The 27,823-nt window shown below is 35.1% G+C and overlaps 3 protein-coding genes and 2 long non-coding RNA genes across 7 annotated transcripts; 3 read left to right on the top strand and 2 right to left on the bottom strand.

Annotated features, from left to right (window-relative positions):
* Positions 1–910: 910 nt before the first annotated feature.
* LOC122318131 lies at positions 911–2,110 on the top strand. Its single transcript, XM_043135302.1, has 2 exons — positions 911–1,209; positions 1,387–2,110. Exons 1-2 carry the CDS (start codon positions 997–999, stop codon positions 1,858–1,860), a joined length of 687 nt encoding a protein of 228 aa, XP_042991236.1. The 5' UTR covers positions 911–996; the 3' UTR covers positions 1,861–2,110.
* Positions 2,111–7,253: 5,143 nt separating this feature from the next.
* On the bottom strand, positions 7,254–15,441 carry LOC122318329 (carbon catabolite repressor protein 4 homolog 1-like). The gene is made up of 11 exons (XM_043135578.1): positions 15,023–15,441; positions 12,020–12,692; positions 11,811–11,897; positions 10,040–10,123; positions 9,878–9,961; positions 9,691–9,771; positions 9,561–9,614; positions 9,381–9,469; positions 8,623–8,731; positions 8,365–8,473; positions 7,254–7,675 (listed from the first exon to the last, which is right to left on the bottom strand). Exons 1-11 carry the CDS (start codon positions 15,178–15,180, stop codon positions 7,497–7,499), a joined length of 1,707 nt encoding a protein of 568 aa, XP_042991512.1. The 5' UTR covers positions 15,181–15,441; the 3' UTR covers positions 7,254–7,496.
* Positions 15,442–17,124: 1,683 nt separating this feature from the next.
* LOC122319252 lies at positions 17,125–17,814 on the top strand. Its single transcript, XR_006245042.1, has 2 exons — positions 17,125–17,363; positions 17,458–17,814. It is a non-coding gene; the product is annotated as an uncharacterized LOC122319252 (long non-coding RNA).
* Positions 17,815–18,889: 1,075 nt separating this feature from the next.
* Positions 18,890–27,477, bottom strand: LOC122274323 (synaptonemal complex protein 1-like). Of its 3 annotated transcripts, XR_006228297.1 has the most exons (20): positions 27,089–27,473; positions 26,948–26,997; positions 26,498–26,705; positions 26,293–26,418; positions 26,007–26,105; positions 24,287–24,963; positions 23,953–24,201; positions 23,742–23,870; positions 23,587–23,655; positions 23,403–23,513; positions 22,740–22,847; positions 22,541–22,651; positions 22,372–22,458; positions 21,563–21,652; positions 21,346–21,453; positions 21,131–21,217; positions 20,918–20,980; positions 20,441–20,544; positions 19,176–19,272; positions 18,890–19,080 (listed from the first exon to the last, which is right to left on the bottom strand). XR_006228297.1 is itself a non-coding variant. In XM_043083364.1 (19 exons), the coding sequence occupies exons 1-18, from the start codon at positions 27,243–27,245 to the stop codon at positions 20,443–20,445; spliced, it is 2,607 nt and encodes an 868-aa protein (XP_042939298.1). In that variant the 5' UTR covers positions 27,246–27,477; the 3' UTR covers positions 19,857–20,191; positions 20,441–20,442. The 3 variants fall into 3 exon arrangements, 2 of the variants coding, with proteins under 2 accessions (XP_042939298.1, XP_042939296.1); XM_043083364.1 differs by lacking the exons at positions 18,890–19,080; positions 19,176–19,272 and adding an exon at positions 19,857–20,191 and having other exon boundaries at positions 21,587–21,652; positions 27,089–27,477; XM_043083362.1 differs by lacking the exons at positions 18,890–19,080; positions 19,176–19,272 and adding an exon at positions 19,857–20,191 and having other exon boundaries at positions 27,089–27,472.
* On the top strand, positions 18,966–19,807 carry LOC122274324. The gene is made up of 2 exons (XR_006228298.1): positions 18,966–19,277; positions 19,371–19,807. It is a non-coding gene; the product is annotated as an uncharacterized LOC122274324 (long non-coding RNA).
* Positions 27,478–27,823: the final 346 nt, after the last annotated feature.

Consider the following 27,823-nt stretch of genomic DNA (forward strand, 5'->3'; position numbering starts at 1 on the left):
CGGTTGAGTTAATAGCCGAGAGAGGGTTGGGAGCTTTTAAAGCTCAGTTCTTGGGGGAGTGAATAATAATAAATAATAAAGGACGTCCATGGGTGTAGTTTTGTTTTAAATGACTGAGGGAGGGGTGTTGAGAGCTTTAAAAGTTTTAGTTTTTTGAGTGACCCAATTGTGGAAGTTGGAGTTATTGTGTACATTAAAGATCCATAGCATTCAAGGCTTTCCTTCAACTGTATACAGACTCCCCACATTTAATGAACCTTCCACACCTCTACCTCTTTTCCACGGCCTTCACCGCCTCTCATTAAACGAAATCTCTGGCCTTTGGCTTTTCGGTTTGGCTTAATCTCTCATGCATATTGACTCCAAATTCACATTAATATCACCAAGGTTAGGGATATTGGCCTATTAATGGGTGGCATCAAAATCAGGTGCGGCTGTTTAGTAAAAGCAGCAAGAGGTTACCAAAGAGCTAATAATCTATTAATATTCTCGAGTTTTTGTCCGAACTGTAAGACCTGTAATGAAGAGATATAGACACATATATAAACTATTTAATGGTATTTGAAATAATTCACATAGACAATTATAAATATTGTGAAATTCATTTTATGTATCTATTTCTTGATCCTCACCTTAATTCTAAGAGATCTTCATTAAGGGGGGAGATCAGGAGCATACTTCCAATGCCAGTTGGTTAGGATTTCACATCCTAAAATTTAAGAGTAGGCTAGGAGCTGCCAAGTCATTGAAGAAGAGCCAACAAGCAAGCACGTCATGCATAGGGAGGACAAGCCCTTCTAGTCCTACATTCAAAGTTTGCTCCAATATTAGATTCTGTCCCGCAGTTATAGTTGAACTCAGCCTATATAACTAGCAAAACATTTTCACCGTTTCATCACTACTAGTCTGTGAGAGAGAGAGAGAGAGAGAGAGAGAGAGAGAGAGAGAGAGAGAGAGAGAGAGAGAGAGAGAGAGAGAGGTCTTTGGAGTGAAGCGATGGTTTCCTTGCAACCAGCCCTTTCTCCAAATCCAAGAAAGGCAATCCCGGAGTTGGAGAATTTATCAAAGAAGAGAAAGTTGGAAGGTTCAAAAGCCGAACAGATTTTCGAGAAGCAATCAAAAATGGAAAGCACAACATCCATACTCGATATCGAGCTACACCTCGAGACTCCATTACCTCTAGAATGGCAACAATGCCTTGATATCCAGGTATACCCCAATGCAAGCTTGTTAATTGATCATTCAATTACAACAATAATATTGCAAGACTGATACTCCTCTACCATGAGTCTAAACCAGCTTTCTGGGTATTGTTCTCAAGCCAGAATAGCAGATAGATAATTCGAAATAACTTAACCAAAGTACTGCCATTCTTGGTGTATGCAGTCAGGTCAGATACACTTCTATAACACAAGGACCCAGAAGAGGACATCTAGGGATCCAAGGAGGAGCCCTGAGCCAGCTACTCCGGATGATGATCGTGATCATGAGCATATGAGCTTAGACCTCCAACTGACCCTACCATGCGAATCACTCAGAAAAAGCCAAGCGGACGACAATTTCACCAAGCCTACTTCAGGTAGGCCCGCACGTGGTTCAAATGACCATCGTATGTCTATGGAATTCAGCAGACAAGAGAAAAACTCGGAAGGCAGTGGCTGCACCACCGTGCAGAGTCCATCGTGGTTGACGCTCGAAGGGGATCGCCAAGAGATGGTAGCAACTGTGTGCACACACTGTCACATGTTGGTCATGCTGTGCAAGTCATCTCCTGCTTGTCCTAACTGCAAATTCATGCACCCACCAGATCAGAGCCCTCCAACCCTATTCAAGAGAAGGTGTACTACTCTCTTGTGCTAGTAAAATTAAGCAAAAAGTTTTAGTTTGTAGTGTTTGGGATCTGCTCAACTCACGTATGTTTACGTACAATTGAATCTATCTTTTAAAGCGAAGTATCTTGCTGGCTTAAGAGGCTTTAATTTGCTGGCTTTAGTTTTTCCGCCTAGCTCTACGATTGAACAGAAAAGAGTTCTGAGATTCAGAGAGAGAGAGAGAGAGAGAGACAGAGTTGTAAAAATAGTATGAGTATACGACTGTTTTTAACTTTTTATTGCCCGAAGTTTGTCTAATGCATGATCTTGTCTGGTAGAAGGTGACGACCCGCGGCTAAATAGCAGTGTCCCCGTTCCTGTACTTAGGATGGTAAAAAGTTGAAGAAGTTCTCCCACAGGTTGAGAATATAGACAACCACTCGGTCCGAACACCATCATCAAAATGATCCGCCGCATACGTACAGTATATATATATATATATACACATTTATTTTAGAGAAAATTAGCCAACCCCGTACAGGAAGATGAATGTGTTATTGACTCGAATTCAGTTTCATTCGTTAAATGAACCAAACTAGAACAAAGGGTATCTATCCTCTTTACTCTCAATAATTTAGGCGTAACTTAAATTCTTGTAAATATCAAATAATTAGTCCTTTAAAAATAATAATAATAATAATTAGTTGATATATATATGATCGTAAGAAAAGGGAATCCACTCTCTCTCTCTCTGATTTCATATAATTGGAAGCTATTCCAATACAGAGCACAGTACTCCTTAGATACGTTTTGATAGCACTGTTCATCTAGGCTTTAGGTCGGATATCCGGATATATCCGGTTCGGAATCTGGATTCCAAATTCGGGGTGAGTTTCAGCTCGGATATACCCGGGCTATAACCTAAGCCAAAACCCAGATGAATCCCGATTTTTATAACCCAAAAATTTGGGTTCCGGGCTGTATCTGGGTTGTTTTTTTTTTTTTTTTTTTACATATATATATATATATATATATATATAACAAAGGTTATACTATTAAATTTTTTTCCAGAAAAAGATATTGTAAAGCAATTGTTTTTTAAAAAAACTAAAACCTATATTCTATTACATTTGAGAAACATATTTTTTTTGATATATAAAACTAATTATCTTTTTAACTAAATGCATCTAAAAAATAGAAATTCAGTATTTATAATATAAAATGCATGCATCACATAATACAACCTACTTCATATTACATTATTTGGTATTTAATTACATTACAAAATATAAAATTACAAGCCATTATATTATCATTAGTTCAGTCAGAAAGAGCTTTTGCACTACTCTGCCAGATTCAAATCTCCTTCATTGCTCCATTTGGATCTTCATAGTCAAAATATCGACTCATCTAATGAACATCACATGAAACTAAATTTCAGATTTCTCAACTTAACAAGAACTGCTCTTGCTAATTAATAATTAAGCAAGTTATGAAAAGGCTAAAGAAAAATGGACTAAAATCTCAGCATTACTCTTATATAAAATGAAAAAATAAACTTTGGTCATTCTAGAAAAACTTGATCGAGGTTCCATGCTTGTAAGAAAATTGTATCTTATTGAAAAAAGAAAGACTTAAAAGACTATAGTATAACACACTATACATGTCATTTATCTAAGCTGATTAACAACTGATAGTACTTTGACATTTGGAATAAGCCATAAGTCACGACCGTCTAAAAACATGTCATTGAACACTTAGGGGTGTGTCTTTCTTAATATCAATTGATTTTAAGTGGATTAACAACTTTGTAACTGAAGCCAACTAAAGCAGGCCAAGACAGTCTAGTGTTTCATTTGAGAAGGTATATACATGAACTAAAAAGGGCCAGAGTTACCTATTGTTCACAAGGGCTGAATTTGCAACACATTTTGTTATCATTGTGTGTTGGTGCATGTGCATGCATTGCTAAAACTTTAGTTGTCCCTATTACAGACACAGTTTCTTGGGACTTAGGTAATGGTTAAGTAAGAGCGAATATTCACCTTAAAAATTCAAAAATATGTCTCCAGAAATTGTCAGTATTTAATGCAAAACAAGTTATGGCAAATAATTTGATGAGGAATTTATTTCATCTTGTATGTTTTTAGTAAAAGGATTGGGCAGGTGAAAAAATTACCCCCCTTTGGATGAGGCATCTTGTTGGCCTTAAAATTTCAAAAAGGAAAATCGAAGCCATCTTCTCAACAAATAGCAGATCCCAAAAAATTTAGCAAAGCATGGCAAAATGCAATTTCTACAAACCAACTTTCGATCTGCTTGGTGTCATATCTTGATGCACATAGAAAATAGAAGCAAGGAATCAAATAACAGTAAAATGATGTGTGCTTGAATGTAACACTTGCTTGGGATATAATTAATCATGATGATTAGGTATAGATCAATAAAGCATTATTATGATATTTATAAATATTGCATGTACGTCAACCATATCGAAGATCATTAATTTACTTAAGACTGGTAATTACACCAATCATAATGTCCACACTTTTTGAGCAGTTTTACTCAAGATCAAGCTCATAATGATTAGGTGTTACATACAAGCTGTTCACATCATAATCTGTATCACTTCCTTCAGATTTTCCTTAAAACATAGCCATCCATGCATATATACTTGTTCTTCCGCACAAATTATTTTCAACAGATAAGTACCCGCAACTTCAAAATTTCATTAAATATTGCTAAGAAATTAGGCACTGCATGCATATCCCAAATGAAGTAAAGAATATTGCCATACTTTTGAAACATATTCAACATACTCAACATACTTCTGAAATTTGTTAGATAGATTGATATGGGACATGGGTCTATATATATGGTAGATATATATAGCCAGTTCGTCCCTCCAAGAAACAAGCACTTATAAGGCAAGCACTTGCTCACCATTCAATTCGTCCTTGATCTCGCAAACCTGAAAATACTCGGGGAAATCTGCAATAAGGGTCAAAACATAATTACGAGGAAGACCCATGCCCCAAAACATCTCCCATTTTAGAGTTTTACTTGGTAGCCATGTGTCTCCAGCTTCTACAATTTGTTTCTTAGGCTCTCTTATGTAAATAGCAACAAACTCATTCTTCATATCTAAACTTAGGGGTGAGTTCGGTCCGGTCCGGAGAGGTTTTATGGATCAGATTGGACCTATTCGGTCCAGGGTTTTCCCACCCTGAACCGGACCGAACTCCCTCAGGATCGGTTCGGTCTGGTTCGGTCGGTCCATTCGGTCCACGGTTGACTTTTTATTTTTTATTTTTTTTAATCTAATGACATTTTGTTTAATACTTATGTAATTATATTGTGATATATTTAATATATATATAGTATACTATTATATATATTAGTAATACGCTAATACTATTAGTCTACTAGTACTAATAACTATACTAGTACTAATACTATAACTAATAACTATATGTAATGAAGTAATACTATATGTAATACTATATTAAATAATAGTAATACTCTTATTACTAATATTCTATGTAGTTATAGTGATTTAATACTAACATATTACATATTAAGCTAACTATACTAATACTATTATAAATTTACAAATATATGATATATTATAATTTATACTATAACTTTTATAATATGTTAATACATTAATATATATACTAGTACTATATATATTTTTTTGATCGGTTATACTAGTACTATATATTATAATTAATAGGTATACATTAAAGACTATAGTAATACATTGATACTAAATATATATAGTTATAGACTTATAATAATTTAGTTATTATGAATTTATGATTAGTATAACTATATAATTGTATTAGTATTAGACTATTAGTAATTCAATTTGATTATATTATATTAATAATATTAGTTATGTTGAATCAGTTAGTTAGTATAACTATATTCTACATTATTAGTATTAATATAAATATTAGTATTAGTTATAACTATATAGCCTATATTAGAATTGAGTCTTAGACTATATAATAGACTAATAGTATTAGTACAACTATATAAGTATATTGTATAGCTATATATTAGTTTTAATTATAGTGATTAGTATAACTATATAAAGTAGACTATTAGTATAACTATATATTAGTATCAGTTATATTGTTATGGTGATTTAGTATATTATAATTTATATATTATATTTATACTATAACTCTTATAATATATTAATATATACTAGTACTATATATTATAGTTATATATTAAATAATATAATAATACATTCATACTAAATATATATAGTTATATTTCTAGTGATTTAATTATTAACTTTTTTTTAGACTAGTTATTAACTTATTATAATTAGTATAACTATATAAATTATAATAGTATTAAACCATTAATATAGCTATATATTAATAATATTAGTTATGGTGAATCAGTGTTTTAGTATAACTATATAAATTATATAATAGTATATTAGTATTAATAGTAGACTATTAGTATAGGTCACTATAGCTATTGTTAAAGTATTAGTTATAGTGATTTAGTATAACTATATTAGTATAAGTATAACTATAATCTATATTAGACTATTAATATTTTTTTATACTATATATAATTATATAATTAATTATATACAACTATTATATATATAATATATATAAATAATATTTTTTTTTTAATTTTCTATTCGGTCCGGTCCAGTCCGAGGTGAAAAACCCCCGGACCGGACCGGTCTCAATTCGGTCCGGTCCAAATAGGACCGGTCCGGTCGGTTTATCCAGTCTGGACCGTCCGATTCTCAGCCCTATCTAAACCCATTCTTCCAATATTCCAAACATTCAAAATCAACAAATAGAGAACACAACAGAGGGAAGAAAGAAAACATATTCAAACGAAAATACATTATAATCCCTTGGATCCGAAAGCACTTCCACCGTTTGGTGAACCGTGCGATCAAAAGGAGATGATCGGTGAGCCGCGCGATCAAATTCAGGTTCCAGACAAAACAAAAGCGCTAGCGCTTGAAGGGATGAGAGAGAGAGAGAGAGAGAGAGAGAGAGAGAGAGGGAAATCAAAAGGGGGCGGTGCTAGAACTAGAAGTAGGGTTTTTTTTTTTTTTTTAGTTTATAAAACCCGGGTCCCCCAGACCAGATTAATCCGATTTTTTAAATCTGGATGCCAGCCCGAATTTGACTTGAGCCGTAAACCAAAACTAAAATCCGGTATAACCAGATTCCAAGCTGGCCAGATAAAATCCGGTCCGAATGAACAGCCCTACGTCATGAGACAGAGAGAAATTATATGCATGGGGGTTTCGTGGCTTGGACATGATTTGGTATTAATTTGTTGATGTGCTCGACGTGGCCAAATAAATAAAATAAAAAAGAAAAACTGGCAGAGTATGCAAATGGGGGGAAAGACATAATAGTTAACCCCTAACAACCATCACGTGAGCACTAAGGAATTATCACACATCTTTGCAAAAACCAACACAAAGTCAGGTCACATGCGACACAGGAACAGAGTTGTATGGGAATTATCACCATTTTTCAGTAATTATATACCAAAGTTTATCATATGATGAAACTTCAAAAAATGGACCAACCATAAAGATTGTTTAGACAGAACCGCATTTACATTCTGCTTTATATAACTCCCAGGCCTAACGAACTACTCGATCTGCCAATGTAGTACTACCGCTTACTGCCACGGGTTTAGAGGAAGAGGTAGCGCGTCTGGTCTCCTGAGGGAAGGTCGTTTGAGTCTGAATCTTGCCATAAGAGCAATATGATCTGATGACCAAACAGGTGATGGAAGGCTAGGATCAGTGTTTTCAAGGTACGGAAATTCCAACAAACCTTCAAGAATCATATCCTTCGCTGATTGGAAGTAAAGTAGGAAGTTAGTGGCAAAACTATTCAGAATAACTCGAAGATCAGAATATCATGAAATCATAGAAAGAAAGCAAAGCAATCTGTCTCAAAGTTCGAAGTCAACAGAATTAAACCGAAAATACTTCAGATATGAAGGGATGGCAACCTCTCTTTTGCATCTTCAGCATTGCAAAAAAGCCAAACAACATGCCTAATGAGTCAACAACTCAACGTCCCAGATAACATGGACAAAGAAATGCTAGCATTAAGGCATTATGATAACAAGCTGGGAGGATAGTATTATTCAGTTTAAGATTTGTATGCACAGATTCATCTTTACAATAATTGTTTCAGAATCATTCAGGATCTTTTTTCTTTATCATCATCATCACTATTATTATTTACTTTTTGGATTATCTGAAACGGGACCAATGCAAAATGAAAAGACTTATTGCAAGCATTACATAATATATAAATGGAATGACATGTTTTTTTCATTTTCTTCAGCATCTAATGCATTCCAAGCTAAAGGTTTAAATGCAATGTTTTTGACATGTAAAAACATGCAAAAAGATATTAAATTTGTTAAAGGAATCACAAGAAATCTTGACAAGATACTAAAATCATCCTACTGCAAAAGCCCTTTCACCAGTATTAAAAACAAAATTAGGGTAACAACTCAAGACATAAAATACCTGTGTAGAATATGTAATCTATGGTTCCACGGAAATCTCGTGTAACGTGAGTGAATACCGGCTCCTTGGTTCCAAGATCTGCTTGAGAGGAGGATGCATATGCACTTAACTGGAATAGAACCTTTTCATGCATTAGTGACATAATAATTAAAGTCACGATCCAACAATGATAGTACTACTGTATTATGCATGAAAGTAACCAATAACAACCATAATACAGTACGTACTAAATTATCATAGGAAAAGCAATTGCCTTACCAGACACAATGAATGATAAAGCTTGAGATACTGATATATACCCAATGAATCATCCACCCTTTCATGATTACGGTTAATTCTGCCACTGACTATAAAGGTATGAGGATCACTGCAATGTCATTGATAGTGCATTTGTGAGCATGATACACATCATTAGTCTTAAACCTTGGGAAGTGCTAGAAGAACATGTTATTAGAGAGAAGTTGTTTATAAGATCCTTGGTTCAACTCTTGGTACTCTCCAGTTTGCCAACTTTGGTTTTACGCATGCAAAGCCTGCATCTAGTTTAATATTATAGGCTGGCTTACAGATGAAGGGAGATTTTAGTATTAGTTTCTATAAAACAAAAAACAAATACAAAACTAGTCAAACATACTTGGTCCTTCCCAAGTCAATAATCAGGATAAACAAGTAAATAAAATTAGAGGAAAAGGTAAAATGTTAAACAAATAGGGTTCACTTTTTAGCCTAAAAAAGGTTCAAAGAAAATTAAATTAAATACGCTTCCTTCCTATATTTTCCTTCATTGATTATATTTCCTCTGTTTATTAAGTTCATCAATCAAAGGAAAATCAGTGACCATGAAAAAAATAAAGATTGGCAAATCAAAGCAGATTAGATCAGTGACATAAGATAACAAGATGCAAAACCACTACGGGTGACCAAGAACTTATTTCCTCCCACTTTTATGTTGCTTACCTATACAAGCTTGTTTGTCTTCTCAATGCGAGCCACTTTGCCAGAAACAAAAGACTAACCTTTGAGGAAGAGAGTTGATGTCCCCACACAATAGTAGAGGAATTTGTGACCGGGCAATTTTCTCAAGTCCATTTACAAGGTTTGCAACCTTGGGTCAGAAAAGAAGAAACAGTCAAACCCGTATAATTTGCTTAAAATGAAAATTTATTGAGAACATCTATGCACACATTAAACTGTACCTGAAATAATTTTACATCTGGATGTTTTGGATTTGCATGTATGTGGGTGTTTGCCTGATGATAAAAGGCCTGAGTATGCATAAATTCCCCGAATTAGCAATACAAAACTGTTAGAGTTGAAATACAGTACCACACAAATGCGAGTTTGAATGGCATCAGTGGTGCTGCCATTTTGCATTTTCTCTAATACAACGACAAGTGCAATATTGCTCTGCAAAACCAAATAGAATAAAAAAGGTGAAATGATAAACAGATGATGGAGAAGCAAGAATGACATACATATACAGCACAAGGAGGACTATGTAATAAATAAACACCTTCACCAGGCGGAAGCGGGCAGAATTTCTGAGTTCAGGCTTCAAAGCTTCAACCACTGACAATGCTGTTTTTTCAAACTCAATCTACACAAAAATACCTCCAAGTCATTTACCCTTTCAAATGGACATATTTTGTTATTCAACTGATCATATTTTGCTCACCTCATATTTCTTAATTGCTTGGAATAGATCCCTGCGGTAGAATGTTGCACACCCATCACTTACATACTTGTTGGCTGTATAAACCTGTAAGATATCAAAAAATTGGTTTTCTACATACCAAATGATAGGGTAAGTGAGTAACAAGTCATTAAGTCCCATGGATAAGAAAGCACTTCAACTACAAGAAGGGATATGTGGCAAAACATACAGAAATATTTGACAGACCTAGGATTTTATCATCATTCAAGTTGAGGGGCCACAAATTTGCCAAAGTTTTAAAAATCTAGTCAAAGGAGGTAAGTAGCATGTTTGAAAATTTATACACAAAAGAAACTATATATATTTCTTATTATTCTTTGATTTGATTCATGAAACATAAAAATCCTTGATCTAGAAGAGATAATGCTGATGTGTATTGTTGTCAAAAATATCAAAGCATAGTTCAATCACAAAACAAAGCAAACATACAAAGAAACAGAAAATTTAAGGTGGCTGTTTTTTTAATCTGATAAGTAGTGCGGTAGTTCCCTATAGTAAAGAAAGCACAGAAATAGAAGATGCGTCTCGTTCACACAGAAGTGATCAACAATGACAATGACAGAGACAGCAGTCTGACCATGTGGCCTTTATGGCGAGAGAGAAATGGCCATGCTTTTGAGGATTGAGAAATGTCAATGTTGAATTAGGAGCCAGTGGTTTTGGGTTGCTTTTGGACTGGATGGCTGCAATGGATTGCAGTGCTTTTATCTTGCTGCTTGATTTCTTAGATTTTCAAAATCCAGGAAACAGTTTTTTTCTCCTCCTTTGTTACCTTGTATATTTACTAGGTTGGCACCCTTTTTGCACTTTTTTAAAGAATTGCTATTTTATATATACATATAAAAGAATCATGGTTCTGTAATCCGCTGAGAATTGAAGTGCCATATATGTAAAGCTAAGCCACAATTTTTGAGTGGCTGAAAGCAAGATCATGACTGGAAGTAGCTAAACATATGATTAGATTAGGTCAAGATAGAATAGGTAGTAGCAAATTCCATGAATTAAATATGCTTAAGATCAGACAAAGAGACAGTTCTTCATAATCTGATGTATACAAACCATAGCATCAGTCAGTATCAATCTAACAAACTCATGCAGCTACAAGACCGGACACTCAACTGCAAAATACAATGTCAAGTAAAGCAATTAACAAGGACCAAAGAACACGTCTCCAGGTAGTTATCGATTAATCTTACTCTCACAATTTAAATTTTTCCAAAAGTTCCCAAATTTCAGAGCTTTATATAAAGTTCTCCAACATATATTAATATACATATAAGTGTTGATTGTAGGAATGCAATTAATAAATAATATTTATTTAAATTTTCAATGTTTTGTTGCAATTTTTCAATTTCTTTCATCCTATAAGTAATCTCACTAATCATATAAAAAGAAAGAGCACTTTTATTCTGTTCGTCTTTGATTTACATCTAATATAGATGTTAAGAACAAGGAAAAACTATAGAAACAATAATCCTTAGGTTTTTTTCAGATTACAAACCATTGCATTAGTCTCAAATACACTCGGGGTAAAGGATGGAGGGTGCAAACTGGTGGAGACCTGCAGCTCCACCCCATATGCAGGTCTCCATCTGTCACGCCCATCCCTCCTGATGGGTGTATGTTAAATACAAAGGTACCACATGTGTGGCAAAAGCATTTTAGGAACTCCATGGAAGAGAGGTGGATTTTAACAAATAACTGACTATATTCAGTAAGGTCTCAACCATACCCCTTGGGTCTTTCTCTTGTACACAGCTGAGTACCCACATTTTGCCAGCTGAGGCTCAAAGAAATTTTCGAAATGATCACTCTGCACCTGCCCACAAAGAAGGAACAATATATGAGCTAAAAACAATAATAAGCTACCAGGCACGACTAGGACCAACATTCATACTAAATATTCCAGGAAAAATACGCAGATAAATGTGAAAAGAAAACCTCCTGAAGACAAAGGATATCTGCACCATACTCAATAATCTCACGGAGCAAATTCTGTCGACGGTATTCCCATAAAAGAGCCCATGCTGGGCAGTAATCATAGATCCCTCTGATAGCATACATATCAGAAAGGACATTATAGGATAGCACAGTAAAAACTACATCATCAGAAGATTTCTGCATATGTCTAATTTGGACCATATGACGATGAGAAGTAGACGGAGGAGTAATCACAGGATCAGTCACTGTTATATTAACCGGAGACAAATGAATACCCTGTGAACAGTCTACAGCTGCAGATTCCAGCCTCAATCTCAAACCAACATCATCCATTGTGGGTACATAAGCTTTTGAGGAGCCCACCTTAATCCATTCTTTGCCTTCTCGTACTACCACCGTTGCACTCTGATGAAGTAATGAGGCATCACCGAAGGCAGGCCAAGAACCAGAACTCCTGAGTTTTCTAACTGATTGCTTATTGCCAGTTAAATTCCTACAGACAGCTTCAGCTGCATCATGATGACGGACCGTATGTATTTTCCATGAATCTAAGAAGCAACTTGCAGAGCAATGATAACTCTCCTTGGGAGGTAAATCCAATTCGACACAGGACATGCACTGAAAGGTACTCAACTTACCATGGTGGACAGAACAAGTAAACTGTTCTCGGTACCTAGATAAGACGATTTATTACAGAAGTTTCAGAAGCTCAACATTAGCTAAAAGCCACTATGTCTTTCAAGTAGTGAAAGAAAAACCGATTGCACTGCATGATCAGAGAATACCACCTCTTTTTGAAACAATGTTCAGGATCAACACAGGTTTGTGAACACACACACACACTACCTTCAAAGATAAGATTTCAGTATAATTAATTAAATTTGGTAAATAAATGCTAATTGAACACTGGACAGTAAAGCAAAGACTGCCAATTACGATGCATTAAATTATCTCTCTCAGTTTTTTTCCCTTAACAGGCAATACACAAATCAGATTTTATTTTCAGCGTGTAGCTGAAGTTCATATGCGCTCGTGTGTGTGATTTATTGTTGCCATATTTAATTAAAATTGAAAATTCGAGGGGGATTTGGTGAATGTTAAATTTACTGTTCCATCAACCATCGAGAAGGAACCCCACTATTAAGGATTTTTGGAAAGTGGATACACCTTTTCATGGAAAAATAAAGATATTAACCTTACATGTAAACACCACGGCTCCTGGGCCCAAAAATGTAAACTCAAAAACATAAGAACAGAAAAATAAAGTTCGCACTGCCAAATTAGATACTAGAATTAACTAACTAAAACTCACTGCAGAACTTAAGCAGGGCTGAAAGAAAGATGATATATCCACTATCGCCGTACTACTGGTATGAGTGCAATAAGAGGAATGCTATTCTTCATCTTAATCCTTGTCATTCCCAGTCCCTGATGTGTCATATTTCAAATGGCCTCTTCTGTCAACCACTTAAATGACACCTACTTGAAATCTGTCACATCAACATGTGTGACTGAGGATAACAATGATTAGGATGAAGAGTATTACCCCTGTAATAATTATCCTACAAGGTGTCTCGCACACCCATGCAACCTTATAAATTATTATGGGTTTAAACTAACCGAAAGTTAAAGATATGTGAGTTATAGAGGGACAAAAATACACCGGCTTTTCATGATGGCTGGGAATCCTCTCTAAGGGCAGAATTCTCGCCTGTAACATAATTTGTAAGGGGATCCTATCAAATCAAATTATCAAATTTTTTCTTGTAGTAACAACAATGGAGGGAGGTATGTTTATATTTTTCAAATTAATACTATCATATTCAATATTTTTCAAATTAAGGTTCTTATAAAATTGATATTTTCATTGAATTAAGAAATTTAACCATGAGGATCCTTATAATATTACCTTCGTATATTAGGATTAGACTATGAGTCAACCTTATATATGGCTATATTACCACGTTATAATGACTTAGGAAAAATTCCACCTCCGTATAGAACATTTAAGGTTCTTGTTCTTCAAAACAGCCTTCCATATTTCTCGTGCACAGTGCCTTGTAATGCTACACCTTAATGAGAGACAATGGAAGAAAAATAATAAAAAATTTTGTCGACAAACTCTTGTTGAATGTCTTCGGCTAGTGCCTAGACTCGTGTTCCCTCGTAGCTTTAACTGGAAAAGAAAAGAAAAATGAAAGAAAGAAAAATTCAACCCACCTCAGCTAAGTTCAATTGCCTAACTTAAAAGGGTCGGGAAATTATATTCCGTTATATTTTTTAAGAAACCAAAAATTGGGACAGCTGATTTTTTTTAAAATTCTTTCTCACAGTTTTCTCAGATGTTAAACAGAGCTCAGCGTCCCAAAGATTTATGTTACGTTTGAATGATGAGCTGAGTTGAGTTCTTTATTAATAGTAATGAGTTGAAAAAGTGAAATGAATTTTATAGAACCTACTTAAGATGAGTTTAGATATTAAGATAAGTATAAAATATTTATAAAAAATTCAAAAAAATTGTTGATCTCACATATAAAGAGATATTAAATTAAAAAAGTTATGGTCTACATATAAAAAAATTTCAATTGAAATAAGTTTAACAATTTAAAAATAAGTGTTTGATCGTTAAAGTCAACTTAAAATTAGATTAAATTGAATTTACGTTGAGTCTAAAAAACCAAACGGGATTACTCATCTTACGGGAAATGAAATCAACCAAAAAACGTAGAGATCGAAAGTTGAAACCTAAATTCTCCATTTGATTTCAAGATTCCGTTGGGTTCAAGAAGCTAAAACCGTTTCTCTTTATAAGGGCGAAAATTCTCGCTTCCCTTCCCATTTCTTTCTAAGCTACCAAATGGACAGTTTCGCATACACGAATATGCTAATTAACGTAAGCACGTAATTCAGATTCACATACGAGATAAAGAAACAAAGCACGAGAAAAGGCGCACAATATAAAGAAAGATATTCCGACAAAAAGAAAGAAACGATGAGACCAACCAGTTGCAAGCCAGTGAATGCGGTGGTGGGTCTATGTGAGACCCTGGGCTCCATACCCGTATGTGGGGATTGATCTCGCAGTCGACGACCGGAGTTTCCGAAAGCAGACTCACCCACAATTCGAGCTCCGTGGTCTCTGATGATTCTTGGGGACCCATCTGAGAGGGGACACCTGAATACGGCTGACAAGCATATTACACACTCAGCAACAAGAAAAGATCAATTGGGCCTCCGATTGGAGCGCTTCTTGGCAATGAAGAAGATGATTTGAGGGTATAAAGTTTGCGGTTTTGGGTCTGAAGGCAGAGGGGTTTTGGATTTCTGCTGTATCAGTTTCAGCTTGTGCTGGAATATTGGAAAGGCGCTTGCTATATACGTTGAGCTTAATAAAGACCCTCGGGCATGGGTTTTGGCTCGTAAACGTTTGCCGCCAGTTTTGCATGAGCGTTGTAATGCAACGTGGATGGCAAAATATGAAACAAATATATGAAGAAAAATTTTAAACATAAACTCACACGTCACTTTTTTTTATTTTTTATTTTATTTTTATTAAATATTTAAGATACAGATAATGAATAAAATAATTCAATTAATATAAGAATAATCAATTCAAAAATAATTTAAAAATAATAAAAAAGTATGATATGTGAACTTATGTAAGACAAGACTTATATATAAAATATTGAAAACTTTAAGAGAAAATAATATATTTATTATGTGAACTAAAAATTTATTTTCAGATTTATTTCCCAACCAGAAAATTAATGTGCTTTCAACTACCCACATCGTGCGTAGCTATTTTTATCAAAAATTAAAATAAGAAATTATCACAATATGGCATATTAAGTCATCAATAATTCTCTCTAAAATTCACAACATATACTGCCCATGCAGCAGGACTGACAGTTGATCCATCTGACAGAAAGAGATTGGATTTATGCTCAATGTCTATCTTAAGAGGATTCTGAATGTCTAGCCACAATTAATCCCTCGCCTGATTGAATAAGGCACAAGAGAGAGAGCATATGTTTATTAATCGAGTAATGCTACATATAGTTATTTTTGTGTACTTTCTATGAACTCCACTGATATGATTAGCTGGATTATTTTTTTTTAATACGCAATCAATCATATCACTGGAGTGCACAAAGGAGTCCGCGAAAATGACTATACATAAAATTTTCTTTATTAATTATATGGTTGATATTCCCGACTTGATCAGAGTTCATATCCCATTAAGTTATTGGCATATATAGCTAGGTAGATCTTGGAAAGGCGTCCGGCCATCTCTATTTTCTCCACTAAATTATTTGGGTGGTTAAAAACGATCTACATAAATTAGGACGATTTCGTATACAACTCATGTACGTACCTACTCATCACATGAATTAATATAGTAAAATTCAATATGCAAGGGGTATAAAATATTTGAAGTAGTACAGTTGTTATTTTTTTTTAATAATATTAGATACATTAATTTTAGGCTGTACAAGCTAATTGTATACTCATTTTGAAAATAAAAAATTGAGTCTATTATTAAAAAATAATTATTTCATGTGAATCTCAAATTTATTTATTAATTTACGAAACTTATATACTCTAAAACTACACTAATCATTCATCTAAAACTTAAGCAACAACACTCTAAATTTGTCCCTGCCAATTTCACAAGATAGTTAGTCAAGATCCCATTGCATGCCTTCTAACCAGACCACAAAAATTTTTCTCATCGTCCTCACACAATACACAATACTATTTTTTTAATTTTTTTCTCTTACAAAATCTGTAGTGTAGAGAAAAATTTTCCATTTAAAATGTCAACTTCCGCCATCTATCCAAAAACTCAACTGTCAAACCTCAATACTATCATTATCATGTGTATATTGTATGGATCCAAAATCTCGACTCACCTGTTTCAACTAAGAATAATGTTAGCATGCCTTCTCATTTATTACTTATATATTTATTTATTTATTATTGATTAAGAAAGTAATTATTAATATATTGATATTTTTTTATTTTAAAAAATTGTTAAAAAAATAAAATTACAAAAAACAACCCGAATCCAACAAGAAATCCAACAAAAGGTCCACTTGGTTAATCTTTAAGCCCATGCCCCCTGATGCCCAAGCCTCTCGTTTAATTATCCGGCTCCTCCCGATAACCGTTGAGAGAGAGAGAGAGAGAGAGACAGAGAGGGATGAGAATGAAAGGCGTGGGTATGGAAGCCACAGAGAAATCGAAATTAGTGATTCGCTGTGCTAAAGCTGCGCTCCTGCTATCTGAGATCAAATCCTTTCCAAACCGCTGCACGAATTGCGAGGAATACGACCGATTCGAGGTCACCACGTCACCTCTCTCTCTCTCTCCCTCTCTCTCTCTCTTACAGATCCCGGAATTTTCTTAAATTTTCCACCATTTGGAATTTTTGGCAGGGAGATGAAATGCTGAGGAGAAAAATCGGAGAGCTGAAGATTGCATTAGTGAGAGAGAGGTTGAAAACCAAGAGAATTAAGCTATGTGGCTTGATGGAGGTTGTGCTTCAAGTCGCGCTGGTTCTATCTCTTTCCACGTTCTTCTTGACGCTCACGTAGCGCTCTCTCTCATTGATTGAGCTGCGATGTGACGGCCATGTCTACGTTTTCGTTGGTGTTTGATTCTACTGCATATTTTAGTTTGATTCTGCTAGTTAGTTCCATTTAGATCATTTGCAAATGCAGAAATATGATTTTCTGAAAATAGATAAACTGTCTCTGTTTCCATGAAGGAATGAAATCATGTGATAGTTTTTTGTCAATTTCTCGTTCTCGTTTCCCAACACCCAAAAAATTACTCCACGTTGTCTTTCAAATCTGCAAGTCTCAACTCCTCTCTCTCTCTCTCTCTCCTGGAAGACTCCAAAATGATTTTAAAGTCACCACCGTTCCAATTTATTCATGTCTGTCTCTCCATGTCTCCAATCGATCCATCATCTTCACCTCCAAAATCTTTCATACCGGCAAAGAGACTATTCTTGCGATGGTAGCTCTTACTTGGCATTTTGGAATTAAAAGCGATCAGAGCTCACGGGGAATTTCATTATGGCCGGTGCAGTTGCTATCGGTGAAATTACACAATAATGTAATAAAAATTATAATAAAATTAAAATTGAAAAGAAATTAATTTAAACTGAGAGATGAAAATTTCACTTTTTTTTAAGAAGATTCAAGCCATCTACGGTGTCAAGGTCTCAAATTTATCGGTGTAACAGAATTTTTTTTGACTTAATTCATCTAAGATATAACAGTTTAACTAATCGTCGTATAGTCTAAATTCAAAGTTCCACTCAAAGAATACATCTCTATTATCTAAAAATTCTCTCTAAATATATATATATATATATATGCACGTATTTTTTTCTATCTTTTTATCCATCAAACTCTTCTTCATTATATCTCCAAAAAATAAATCGTTAGACCCTTTTTAAAAACACCATACGTGCTAAACCCTATAAAGATATTGTTTCAAATCAAGAAATAAAAGCCAAATAAATAACACCTCAATAAAGCTGAAAAATTATGAAAAAAACGTACAAAGCCATAAGGGTACTAAAAAGTCCAGCTATGAGGTATTAACACCAATGTTCGGATAAGAATTAAAAGATAACGGCAGCAAAATAATTTATTTTCACAGATAACGGTTTGTTTTTATTTAAAAAAAAGCCGGGCTATTGAATGAAAGGAAATTCAGTAAGGTTAAAGAAAATAACTACAGTCAATGTTAATCATAAACTTAAACGTTACCCACTTGAATTACCAAACAGTAATGACTCTTAAGAAAACGTTATTAATAAATATTATTTATTAAAAAAAAAAAAAACCCAACAGTTGCATTTTGTCCCTTCCGAACGTACGTAGTTACTTCACTGTCCCAACTCGCAAACAACTTTTCCAACCTTTATCCCTGTTTATATCCCAGCGGCCCAATAGCACTTTAAAGAGATATCCTGCCCTGGACTCTGGAGCTCGAGTAGCTCTTTTAGACAGCTCAGAATAATGGATTTTAGTCGAATTCCGGGGCTGCAAGAACATGGGAATCTACTCGTTACCATGAATAGTTCAAAAGTCGAAAAACCGCTGCTCTAATCCAACCGAGCTGTGGCAGGGTGATTTACCTTTGTGTTATCCAATTCCGGGAATGAATCGTTCGCTCGCTTCCTAAGCAGGCTAAGGTAGAACTTGTATTGTAATCTTGCATCTTCTTCCCAGCACCTAAGGTACATCCAAATGTGGCAAACGCAGTCGTTTAGTCATCTCTAATACGATAATATCCCACTCTTCCTAACAAATATTGTTCCTCCCACGCGCAGGTATATATACTTTTGACGGGCGGAACCAGAAATTTTAATTTGGGTGCATATATAGTTCCTCTGAGTCGTAGTTGGACTGCAGATGGCTGGATGAACCAGTTTTGAAATATCTTAGGCATGGTCAGGATGGAGTTAATCTCAAGTGAAAGCGTGGATAAAAATCTAAGCCAACTCGATGGTCACATTGAACTTCAGTTCAGGTAAGCGGACCAACTACGAAGTACCAACAACCTTAATGGCCAGTATTTACTACTTGTCTAGCAAACTTGTTGAGCCCCACAAAAAATCAATTGCACCACTGTTCTATGTGGTCGGAACCTAGACAAAGAATACGGGAAAATGTGAACTTGTTTATATATGACGTCGGACATTTGTAATATAAACTGGAAATGGAAAAAGGTGGGGTGGGGAAGGGAAAGAATATTGGTTTGTATACTCTTAAGTCATTGTACATTTCACTTTGGACGAAGAGTTTGTCATATGTCCTTCTTCAAAACATCCTAATTATTTATTTACAAAAAGAGCCAAGTATTTGTCGTTCAAAAATGGCAAAGTAATCCGAATAAGCAAAGTCAAACCGCAGAGATCCTTCGAATTTACAGTGTTAAGAGAAGAAGAAGAAGAAGAAGAATATACACGTCCCTTACACAGGCCAAAAAAAATGCCATGCTGCTAGCAGTGAAGCAGCTCAAGTCTACTCTGACCTGGAAGAAAACAAGAAGGCTGTTCTCATGCTTTATGCATGGTCTACCATTTTATAATATGATTTGCAGCAAGAAGAAGAATCCATCCATCGTAACAGAGGAAACAATGTGAATTCTCTGGACACGGGAAAACCAAGATCATATCAAACAATACTGGTTATAAGCAAACCACACAATCAAAGTAACAGAGGCAATTCGTTCTCCAAGGTATTTCAATTTTCAACAATCCCACCCAGAATGACAATTGAGAAATAAGAGTCGATGGAAAAGCTCGCAGACAGGTGCGCAAGAATAATGGGGCCTGCGGTATTTTAATTCTGAGGGACTAAAGGGAACATAATAATTAGAATGATTAATTGCAATTACCTCTAATCAAATGCATAGGGATCATCTGCATAGGGATTGAGAGACCCTTCCGAAAACAAATCACCTATGTTTGAAGGATGTGGATGACCTCCTCCTTTGACTCCCTGCACAATCAATTAATGAGAAGGAACTTCGCATAGGTCGAATCAAAAGAAGAATCATGGCACAATATTTGAACATGAAAGTATATAGTAGAAACCATATTCATTTACTATCTACCAAAGGGCGGCTTCAAATTCTCTCAAAAATCACTCAGAACGAATAAACAACTCAAGACAAAGAACTTACGAAACCAACATGGCCAAGGCTCCCTTGCCAAAGTCATTGTTAAGAAGCTCCTTAAGCAATACAAAAATGAAATTTGTGGAAGAAAGTCGGGAAAAAAATTGCTGCTGAGGTTAATTTTTTTGTTGTTTTGCTCCACTGTAAAACGAGCTCATCAAGCAAAGATGGTTAATTAGTTTAGGTTTTAGTTACCTTGACTATACTTCTGGGGGTATTGACCTTTGGCGTACTAATCTTTCTTTGTTTTCTTCGGTCCTGGTGTAACAGAAAAACGAAATTCGGCATTAGGAAATGTATGTAGGAAAAGGAATCTTCAAGGCCAGAAGCCAATCCGTTGACATACAAATGTATTTAGTAAATAGGATGCATAGGCTTAATGGTTCTCCCAGATGGCCAGGTACATACCTCAAACATGACAGTACTTCTCGTTTTCCTTCGCTTGGTAATTGTTCTTCCATTAGAAGTTTCAACTTCATATTCGTGGTGAGTTACCTGCCATCCATGAGGTATGGGACATTAGAGTATGCTCGAGTCCAACCGGAATATGTTAGCAAGTGAAATAAATTCTTCAACCATCAAATAACACACAAGTATATGTATACTCTACAGAAGTAACCAACCTTCTTATGGTGTGGGGGAATGCTCATTACACTTCCTGTGTTCACATTCTCTACTTTCTTCAGCAACTTTGACACTGGTGTCTGCATTCCTCCCAGGGAAGGAGAATTCTGTACACAAAATAAAAGATAAGACTAAAAGTGACTGTAATATCTTAACTCGGCAAAAGCTAAATTTATTGGGAAAGGCAGGTAAAATGATCTCCATTTTTTTGGTCACCTTATCTTCGTTCTCCGGTCTTACCAGAGAGTGCTGATTTCTTTTGCCACCTCCATGATTTCTCATCTTGCTTGATGAAATGGAGTAATCCTACAGTTGTAAAGTTAAGTTGATCATGTTCATAATAAAATATATAGTATTAAAATTTCACACACCAAACTTACTTAAAGCAAACTCGTTACAATCGGTTTTGCCATCTTTTATATAGAATTCGAGTGTCATATTAACTTCTTCTGTCATATAGAGAATCATCTGTCATTCTCCCTACACCACCACCACACCCCTTAATAAAATAATATATATTTACTGAAATGAAACTCATTTGAAATATCTGTGAAGGATATTTACCAATTTCATACAAATTTATTTACTCTAAGATATAGCACAACTTGTCAACTGTTCTTGGTGCAACATCAGAAAATCTTCAGGAGTTGGGAATAAGAAAATTTCCACGAAGTTTTATAAACGTATACAGTTGAAAATCTTATATCAACCCAAAACATCAATCTTGTTTTTGGATACAAAGCCTTTCTGAGTGCAGAATGAGAGGGCTGAAATCTAAATTTACCACCAACTGCCAAGCATGTAAAACTTTCCTATCAGCCTCCTGTAGTCCCATGCAATTTAAATTCTAACTGTGAAGTGGCGATCCAAACTGTCTGAACCCGCTAAGAGATGGGACAGACTAAGAAGTACTATATCTTATTTTGCATCCAAGAACGTTCATATTAACTTATCTCACAAACACTATCTTTGCTTGAAGACAAGACCACAAACATGAGAAAAGTCTATTGATTATAGTAGATTACCTTTTTTGAGTTCACTTCTTGGTCGTCCTGTGGCTTGTCACCCATCACTTTCCACTGCAACTGCAACAAAGCTCTCTGCCTCTCTTCCTGCAGTATAATATTTTTTTTTTTTAAAAGTTATTAAGGTGAGGATAAAGCGATCGGATTTGAATTGCAGGAAAATATATACTTTGGACTTCTGAAGATCCAACTCCTCTTGCAGCTTCTTACACTCATCTTCATGCTCACACCTCAAAGCTCTCGTCTGAGCTTCATGTTCACTCCTGAGTAATGTTGTTTTCTAAAAAATATATATACATATATATTGAGCAATAGAAACAAACTCTGGTTAGATCAATAACTTGAACCTAATTATGAAGCTAATGCACCTCTCTCAATTCTTTTTCAGATTGAAGTTGGGCACGTTTTAGCTCTTCAGTGTGATCAGCTTTAAGGGCCAATTCCTTTCTGTCATGCTCCTGCTGAATACGGCTGACCTACGATGGACAGTGCCAGGGTTTAAACTATTTGTTAAGGCTTCTTGTATAAAACTCGGAATAAACATCACAAGACTTTCCCTCAAAATTTAGTACCTTCCCACACAAAAGAATGGCATTTATGTAATAAGGATGAAGTTTAAACTAGGAAAGTTATGTTAATCTAATGCTATGCTCACTTTTAAATTGCTCATAAACTTATCTAACTTATTTGATAGGTCGAGACTAAAAGTTACAAGCTGAATTAAAATGTGATCTAAAATTATGGATTAAACAGATCAATTTAAAAGTTAGATGCTACCAAGTGGAAAACCAATGTCTTAAAAGCATGCAGGTAATGAAGTTTTCAGCACCGAAAAAAAAATACTCCCCCAAACATAAGAAACTGTTGATAATATCAGCGGGTTGCATGAGGAAAATATAACAAGTCTGAAATGAAATAACTCAAGCCCGATAAACTACACTGATAAACACAGAAAGTAGCAAATCCAATCTTATTGAATGCGTCGTATGCAGAAAGAAAATGATACAAGGCTCAAACTTTGAGATGCATACCAGAGCAGCGTGTTCCTCCTGCACATGCATCAAGTATAGCCTTGATTCTTCCTTACATTCTGTGAGTTTTTGGTCACATTTTCTTTCCATTTCTTCAACAGCTTTGTCCGCCTGAAGGTTTAAACAGATGAGGAGCACAATTCACAGATAATCATATTGCAACTGATGATAATAATGAGTGAACCTTCTCTTTTTCCATATTAACAATTTCCAGCTTCTCCATCTCATACTTCGTCCTCATGTCATTAATTGCCTAATCAATTTCAGCTTAGTATCAGTCTGCAGGTACTTGCACAAACTCATAGAATGTTGCATGAACTAAAGGGTTTAACATAAAACCTGATCATTCCTCAGAGATATTTCTTTCAAATGCCTTGACAACTCCAATTGTTTACTCTCTAACATCTGATCATATTGCTTCTTAGCGTCCACAAGTTTACTTTCAGCAGCAGTTAGCAATTCCTGATTCTGCTACAAACAAAAGGATATAAAAATAAATATATGTGTGGGAGAACTCCACATATTAAAAGGATATAACTGCTTTTAAAACCTCCTCCATTTGATCTTCCAGCTTCTTCTCTCTCTCCTTACAATGCATAATAAGCTGTTCCTTTTCCTCCGCAAGATCATGACTATGGCTGATTTGTTTCTCCAGCAAATCTACATGCTGCCTATGTGCCTCACACTCCTTTTGCAAAATATCTACTTCTTCTGCTTTTTTCTGTATCTCTGACTGTAATTTCTCATAATTACCTTTGTTCTCCATTTCTAAAGATGAAAGTTTCAGCAATAAATCTTGCTGCCATATATTACATTAAAAGAATTAGTGTAGCAACCAAGCATTGTAAAATGTAGTATGAAGAAGAACAAGAAAGTTTGCAGACCCTTTTATTTTCAGATGATCTCAAACTTTCTGACAGGGTACCAATGTTCTCCTCTAATTTGGACACCAACATTTCTGTTTGAAGCTTCTCAGAGACCCGCTTTTCTGCTTCAAACTCCAATTTTTGAATTCTCTCCCCAGCTAAACGGCACTCCTCTGAAAGTTGTGCCTGAACAGATTCTTGGACTTTCTGAAGTTCAATACACTTATTGTTTAACTCCTGATTTATTAGTTGTAATGCATCCATTTCTGATTTTCTGTATAAGAACTTATCATGAAGTTGATCATATTGTTTTTTGGCATGTGTTGCAGCAAGGTCTCTCTCCTGCTGGACCAACTTAAAGCAAGATTCATAAAGAGCGTTCAGATCATCAAACTTGTATGAAAAAGTCAAGTTTTGTTTGTCCAATTCAACCAACTGTGCAGCCAACACTTGAGCCAAACCTTCGAGGTTTCTTATCTCCTTTGAGGACATATCTAATTTTCTAGCAAGGTCACTGTTGTGCAGTTGAAAATCACTCTTCTCTTTCTCCAAATTTTCCTGAGTGAATATCAATTGTTTAATATCATCTTCTTTCAGTTTCAACTGAAGGCACACCTCTTCCAATTTAGAGTTCAAACTCTCTGTCACCAATCTATTAGCTGCTACTGTTTCCTCAAACTTCTTGATCATAGCATCTGTACTCAAAACATCATGATATTTATAAATCAATGATTAACAAGTAGAAGCCAAAACCTTCGAAATCCAATCAAACTATCAAAGGTGCAATTGGTGGCCGCAACATGGGACATAAGCCTTATAGTGTATGCCTTTAACAACATGGTATTTCTTTTTGAAACGGAAGCAAAGAACCTCTGGTCTCTACTAGGCCTCAAGCAGTGCCAATGGAGTAGGAAATAGGAATATCCTTGAGTTATATATTTTCCAACCGAATCGCTTGGGAGGGATTCAAAAGCAGTTCCCACTCCGTTAAACAAGAATCCTTAGGAAGACTCATCATAAAAAAATAAAATAAAAATGGAGAGGAGAGAAAAAGAAAGAAGAAGAAGAAGAAGAAGGAGGAGGAGGAGGAGGAGGAGGAGGAGGAGGAGGAGGGGGGGGGGGGAGCAGAGTGTTGCATAAAGCCATCCTTCTTACACTGTACATACTGGAATGGCTTATCTACCAACCAGCTTGTCAATTGTTTTTGTTGTGCTCCTTTCATAGAAGAGCTACCTAAATTAACTTAAACTTGCTACAAAATATAAATAACAATTATATTAAAGTTCAAATCAACCCAATGTAACTGATGTGGGACCAGGTAAAATATGGATAGTAATAACAACCACAATGATGATGAATACAACGAATAACAATATGACAATATGATGGTAATCACCAACTAAATCAACAACTTAAATTTAGTAGGTGAATGGTTGGATAATTCCACAAACCTAAAGAAAGATTGAAAAGAATAGCCATAGATTAATTTTCTGACTCTTTAAGCAGTGAATTGAACAATTACATGCAAGTTCTATGCTGTTTTGATTCTTAAGCTTATCTTCCAAAACACTGAGCATATCACAAATTGAAGCTTAATCATGCTCTTCCGCAAGCGCGTCAACCTAAATTCGTTAGGTTTCAATATTTGCCCTAAGTGTCATATTAACAAGCAATCCAAACAAGAAGGAAGTTGCCAACCTTCAGCAATAAAAATGAAAAGGCGAAGCAAAATGTTTACCCTTTTCGTCTATGAGATTGGCAGTCTTGCGCTGTTCATCTCTGAGAATTTTATCCTTTTCCTCCTCCTCAATTTTGAGTTTCTCCAGCTCCTTCCCACCTATAAGCAGGATTCAAACACAATACACAATGCCTATTAAATATGGTGCAAACACACTATTCTTAATTAACTTATTTTTATAGTTATAATACAGTTCAAATAGTCCTTACTTTACAAATTGAATATTTTCCGGAGGAAATAAAATATATATTTTTTAGAGGAAACATATCTCGAAGAATAAACTTACGAATTCTAACAGTTTCTTCTGCAGACTCTAATTTCAGGGACAGAGCATGCATTTGTTGATTCAAACCATCGAGAACTAATGAACTTGAAGATAGTTTTTCTTCAAAAAACTCCTTATCTTTCTCAGCTGTTGGAACAAGGTAGACACTATTACAACAGTGATGCTAATAAAGTATTAAGGTTCACGAGCTTGAAAGAAAACCTACCATCTTGAACCTGAACAGCCAAGTGCTGTAAAGTCTCGGTAAGTTGATCACACAGGGTTTTAGTTGAAGAGAACTTAGATTCCAACCCTTTCCAGAGCTTCTCATCTTCTTTCTGCTTCACCTTAAGCTTAGCATTTTCATTAAAGGCATTCTGCAATTTTTCCTCTAAAGCCCGGATGTGCTCCATGGATTTCTTCAGCTTGTTATTCTGAAATTGTTAAAAATGTTCACCACATCACCTTTCAATTCATGGTATATACAAGTTCCTTTCTCCCTAAAAATCGAGTGGCATGCACTTATCGGGCAAACCGTAATTAGTGAACAATGGTTCAGAAATCGAAGCACAAACGCTAGCATAAGCGCACACACGCATAGAGAGAGTGGGAGAGAAGAGACGAACACAAACAAGAAAAATCCCAGGGATATAGGGAGAAATAGAGAATATCATACCGAAATTTCCAGATCAGTCTTCACAGAAGCTTGTTCTTTCACCAATTTCTCTGAAAACAAAGAAATCAACCACACACATAATAAAATATTCTGTATTTTTTGAGATAATGAAACATACAACCAAAATCCTCCCATCAAAACCTGCGGTCAGCTTCAAATTCGCGAAACTTCCCGAAGAAATCGAATCCGAAGCAGGACGCGAAGAGAACGAGAAACTCTTCGAGGTTGCAGGGACCGATCCTGCTAATGACTTGAAGTGATCCAAACTCTTCATGCTTGGAAATCCTAGCCTCTGCATTTTCGAAAACGAACTGCAGCTACAAATTGTAGAAACTAGAAATTTGTGTACATATTTCTCCCTCGCTCTCTCTCGCTATGGAGCTCTGAGTCCTGGCTTTTCAGGGTGCACTTGGAACTGAATTAGGCGCGAAGGTTATGCGTATTTATAGCGACCGGCTTTTGAGAGTTGTAAACGTACTACTCAACGTCACGCGGTGGGACTTACGTTTGCAATTTTATCATTGTATATACTTCACACTATATTTTTATAAATCTTTTTTCCATTTTCTTAATTTTATTTCGGCTAAATTAATTAAATTATTCTATTTATTATCCATATATAACATATTTAATAAAAAAATTATGTTTAATATATAATAAAGTAATTACTCATGATAAGTAAAATTTTTCTTTAAATTTTAAGTTAGGGGACACTACTTACTTTTTTTCGAGTAATTATACATATAACTACAAAATACATAAATACTACATAATCGTTTTAAAAAATAATAAAATCTCCTATAAAAAAATAAATTCTTTTTATGTGAATCCTGTATTTTAATCTTTTTATTTTTTCAAAGCGATCACCTCTCCCAT

This window comes from Carya illinoinensis, chromosome 8, assembly GCF_018687715.1.
Source record: "Carya illinoinensis cultivar Pawnee chromosome 8, C.illinoinensisPawnee_v1, whole genome shotgun sequence".
In the NCBI taxonomy this organism is placed as follows: Eukaryota; Viridiplantae; Streptophyta; class Magnoliopsida; order Fagales; family Juglandaceae; genus Carya; species Carya illinoinensis.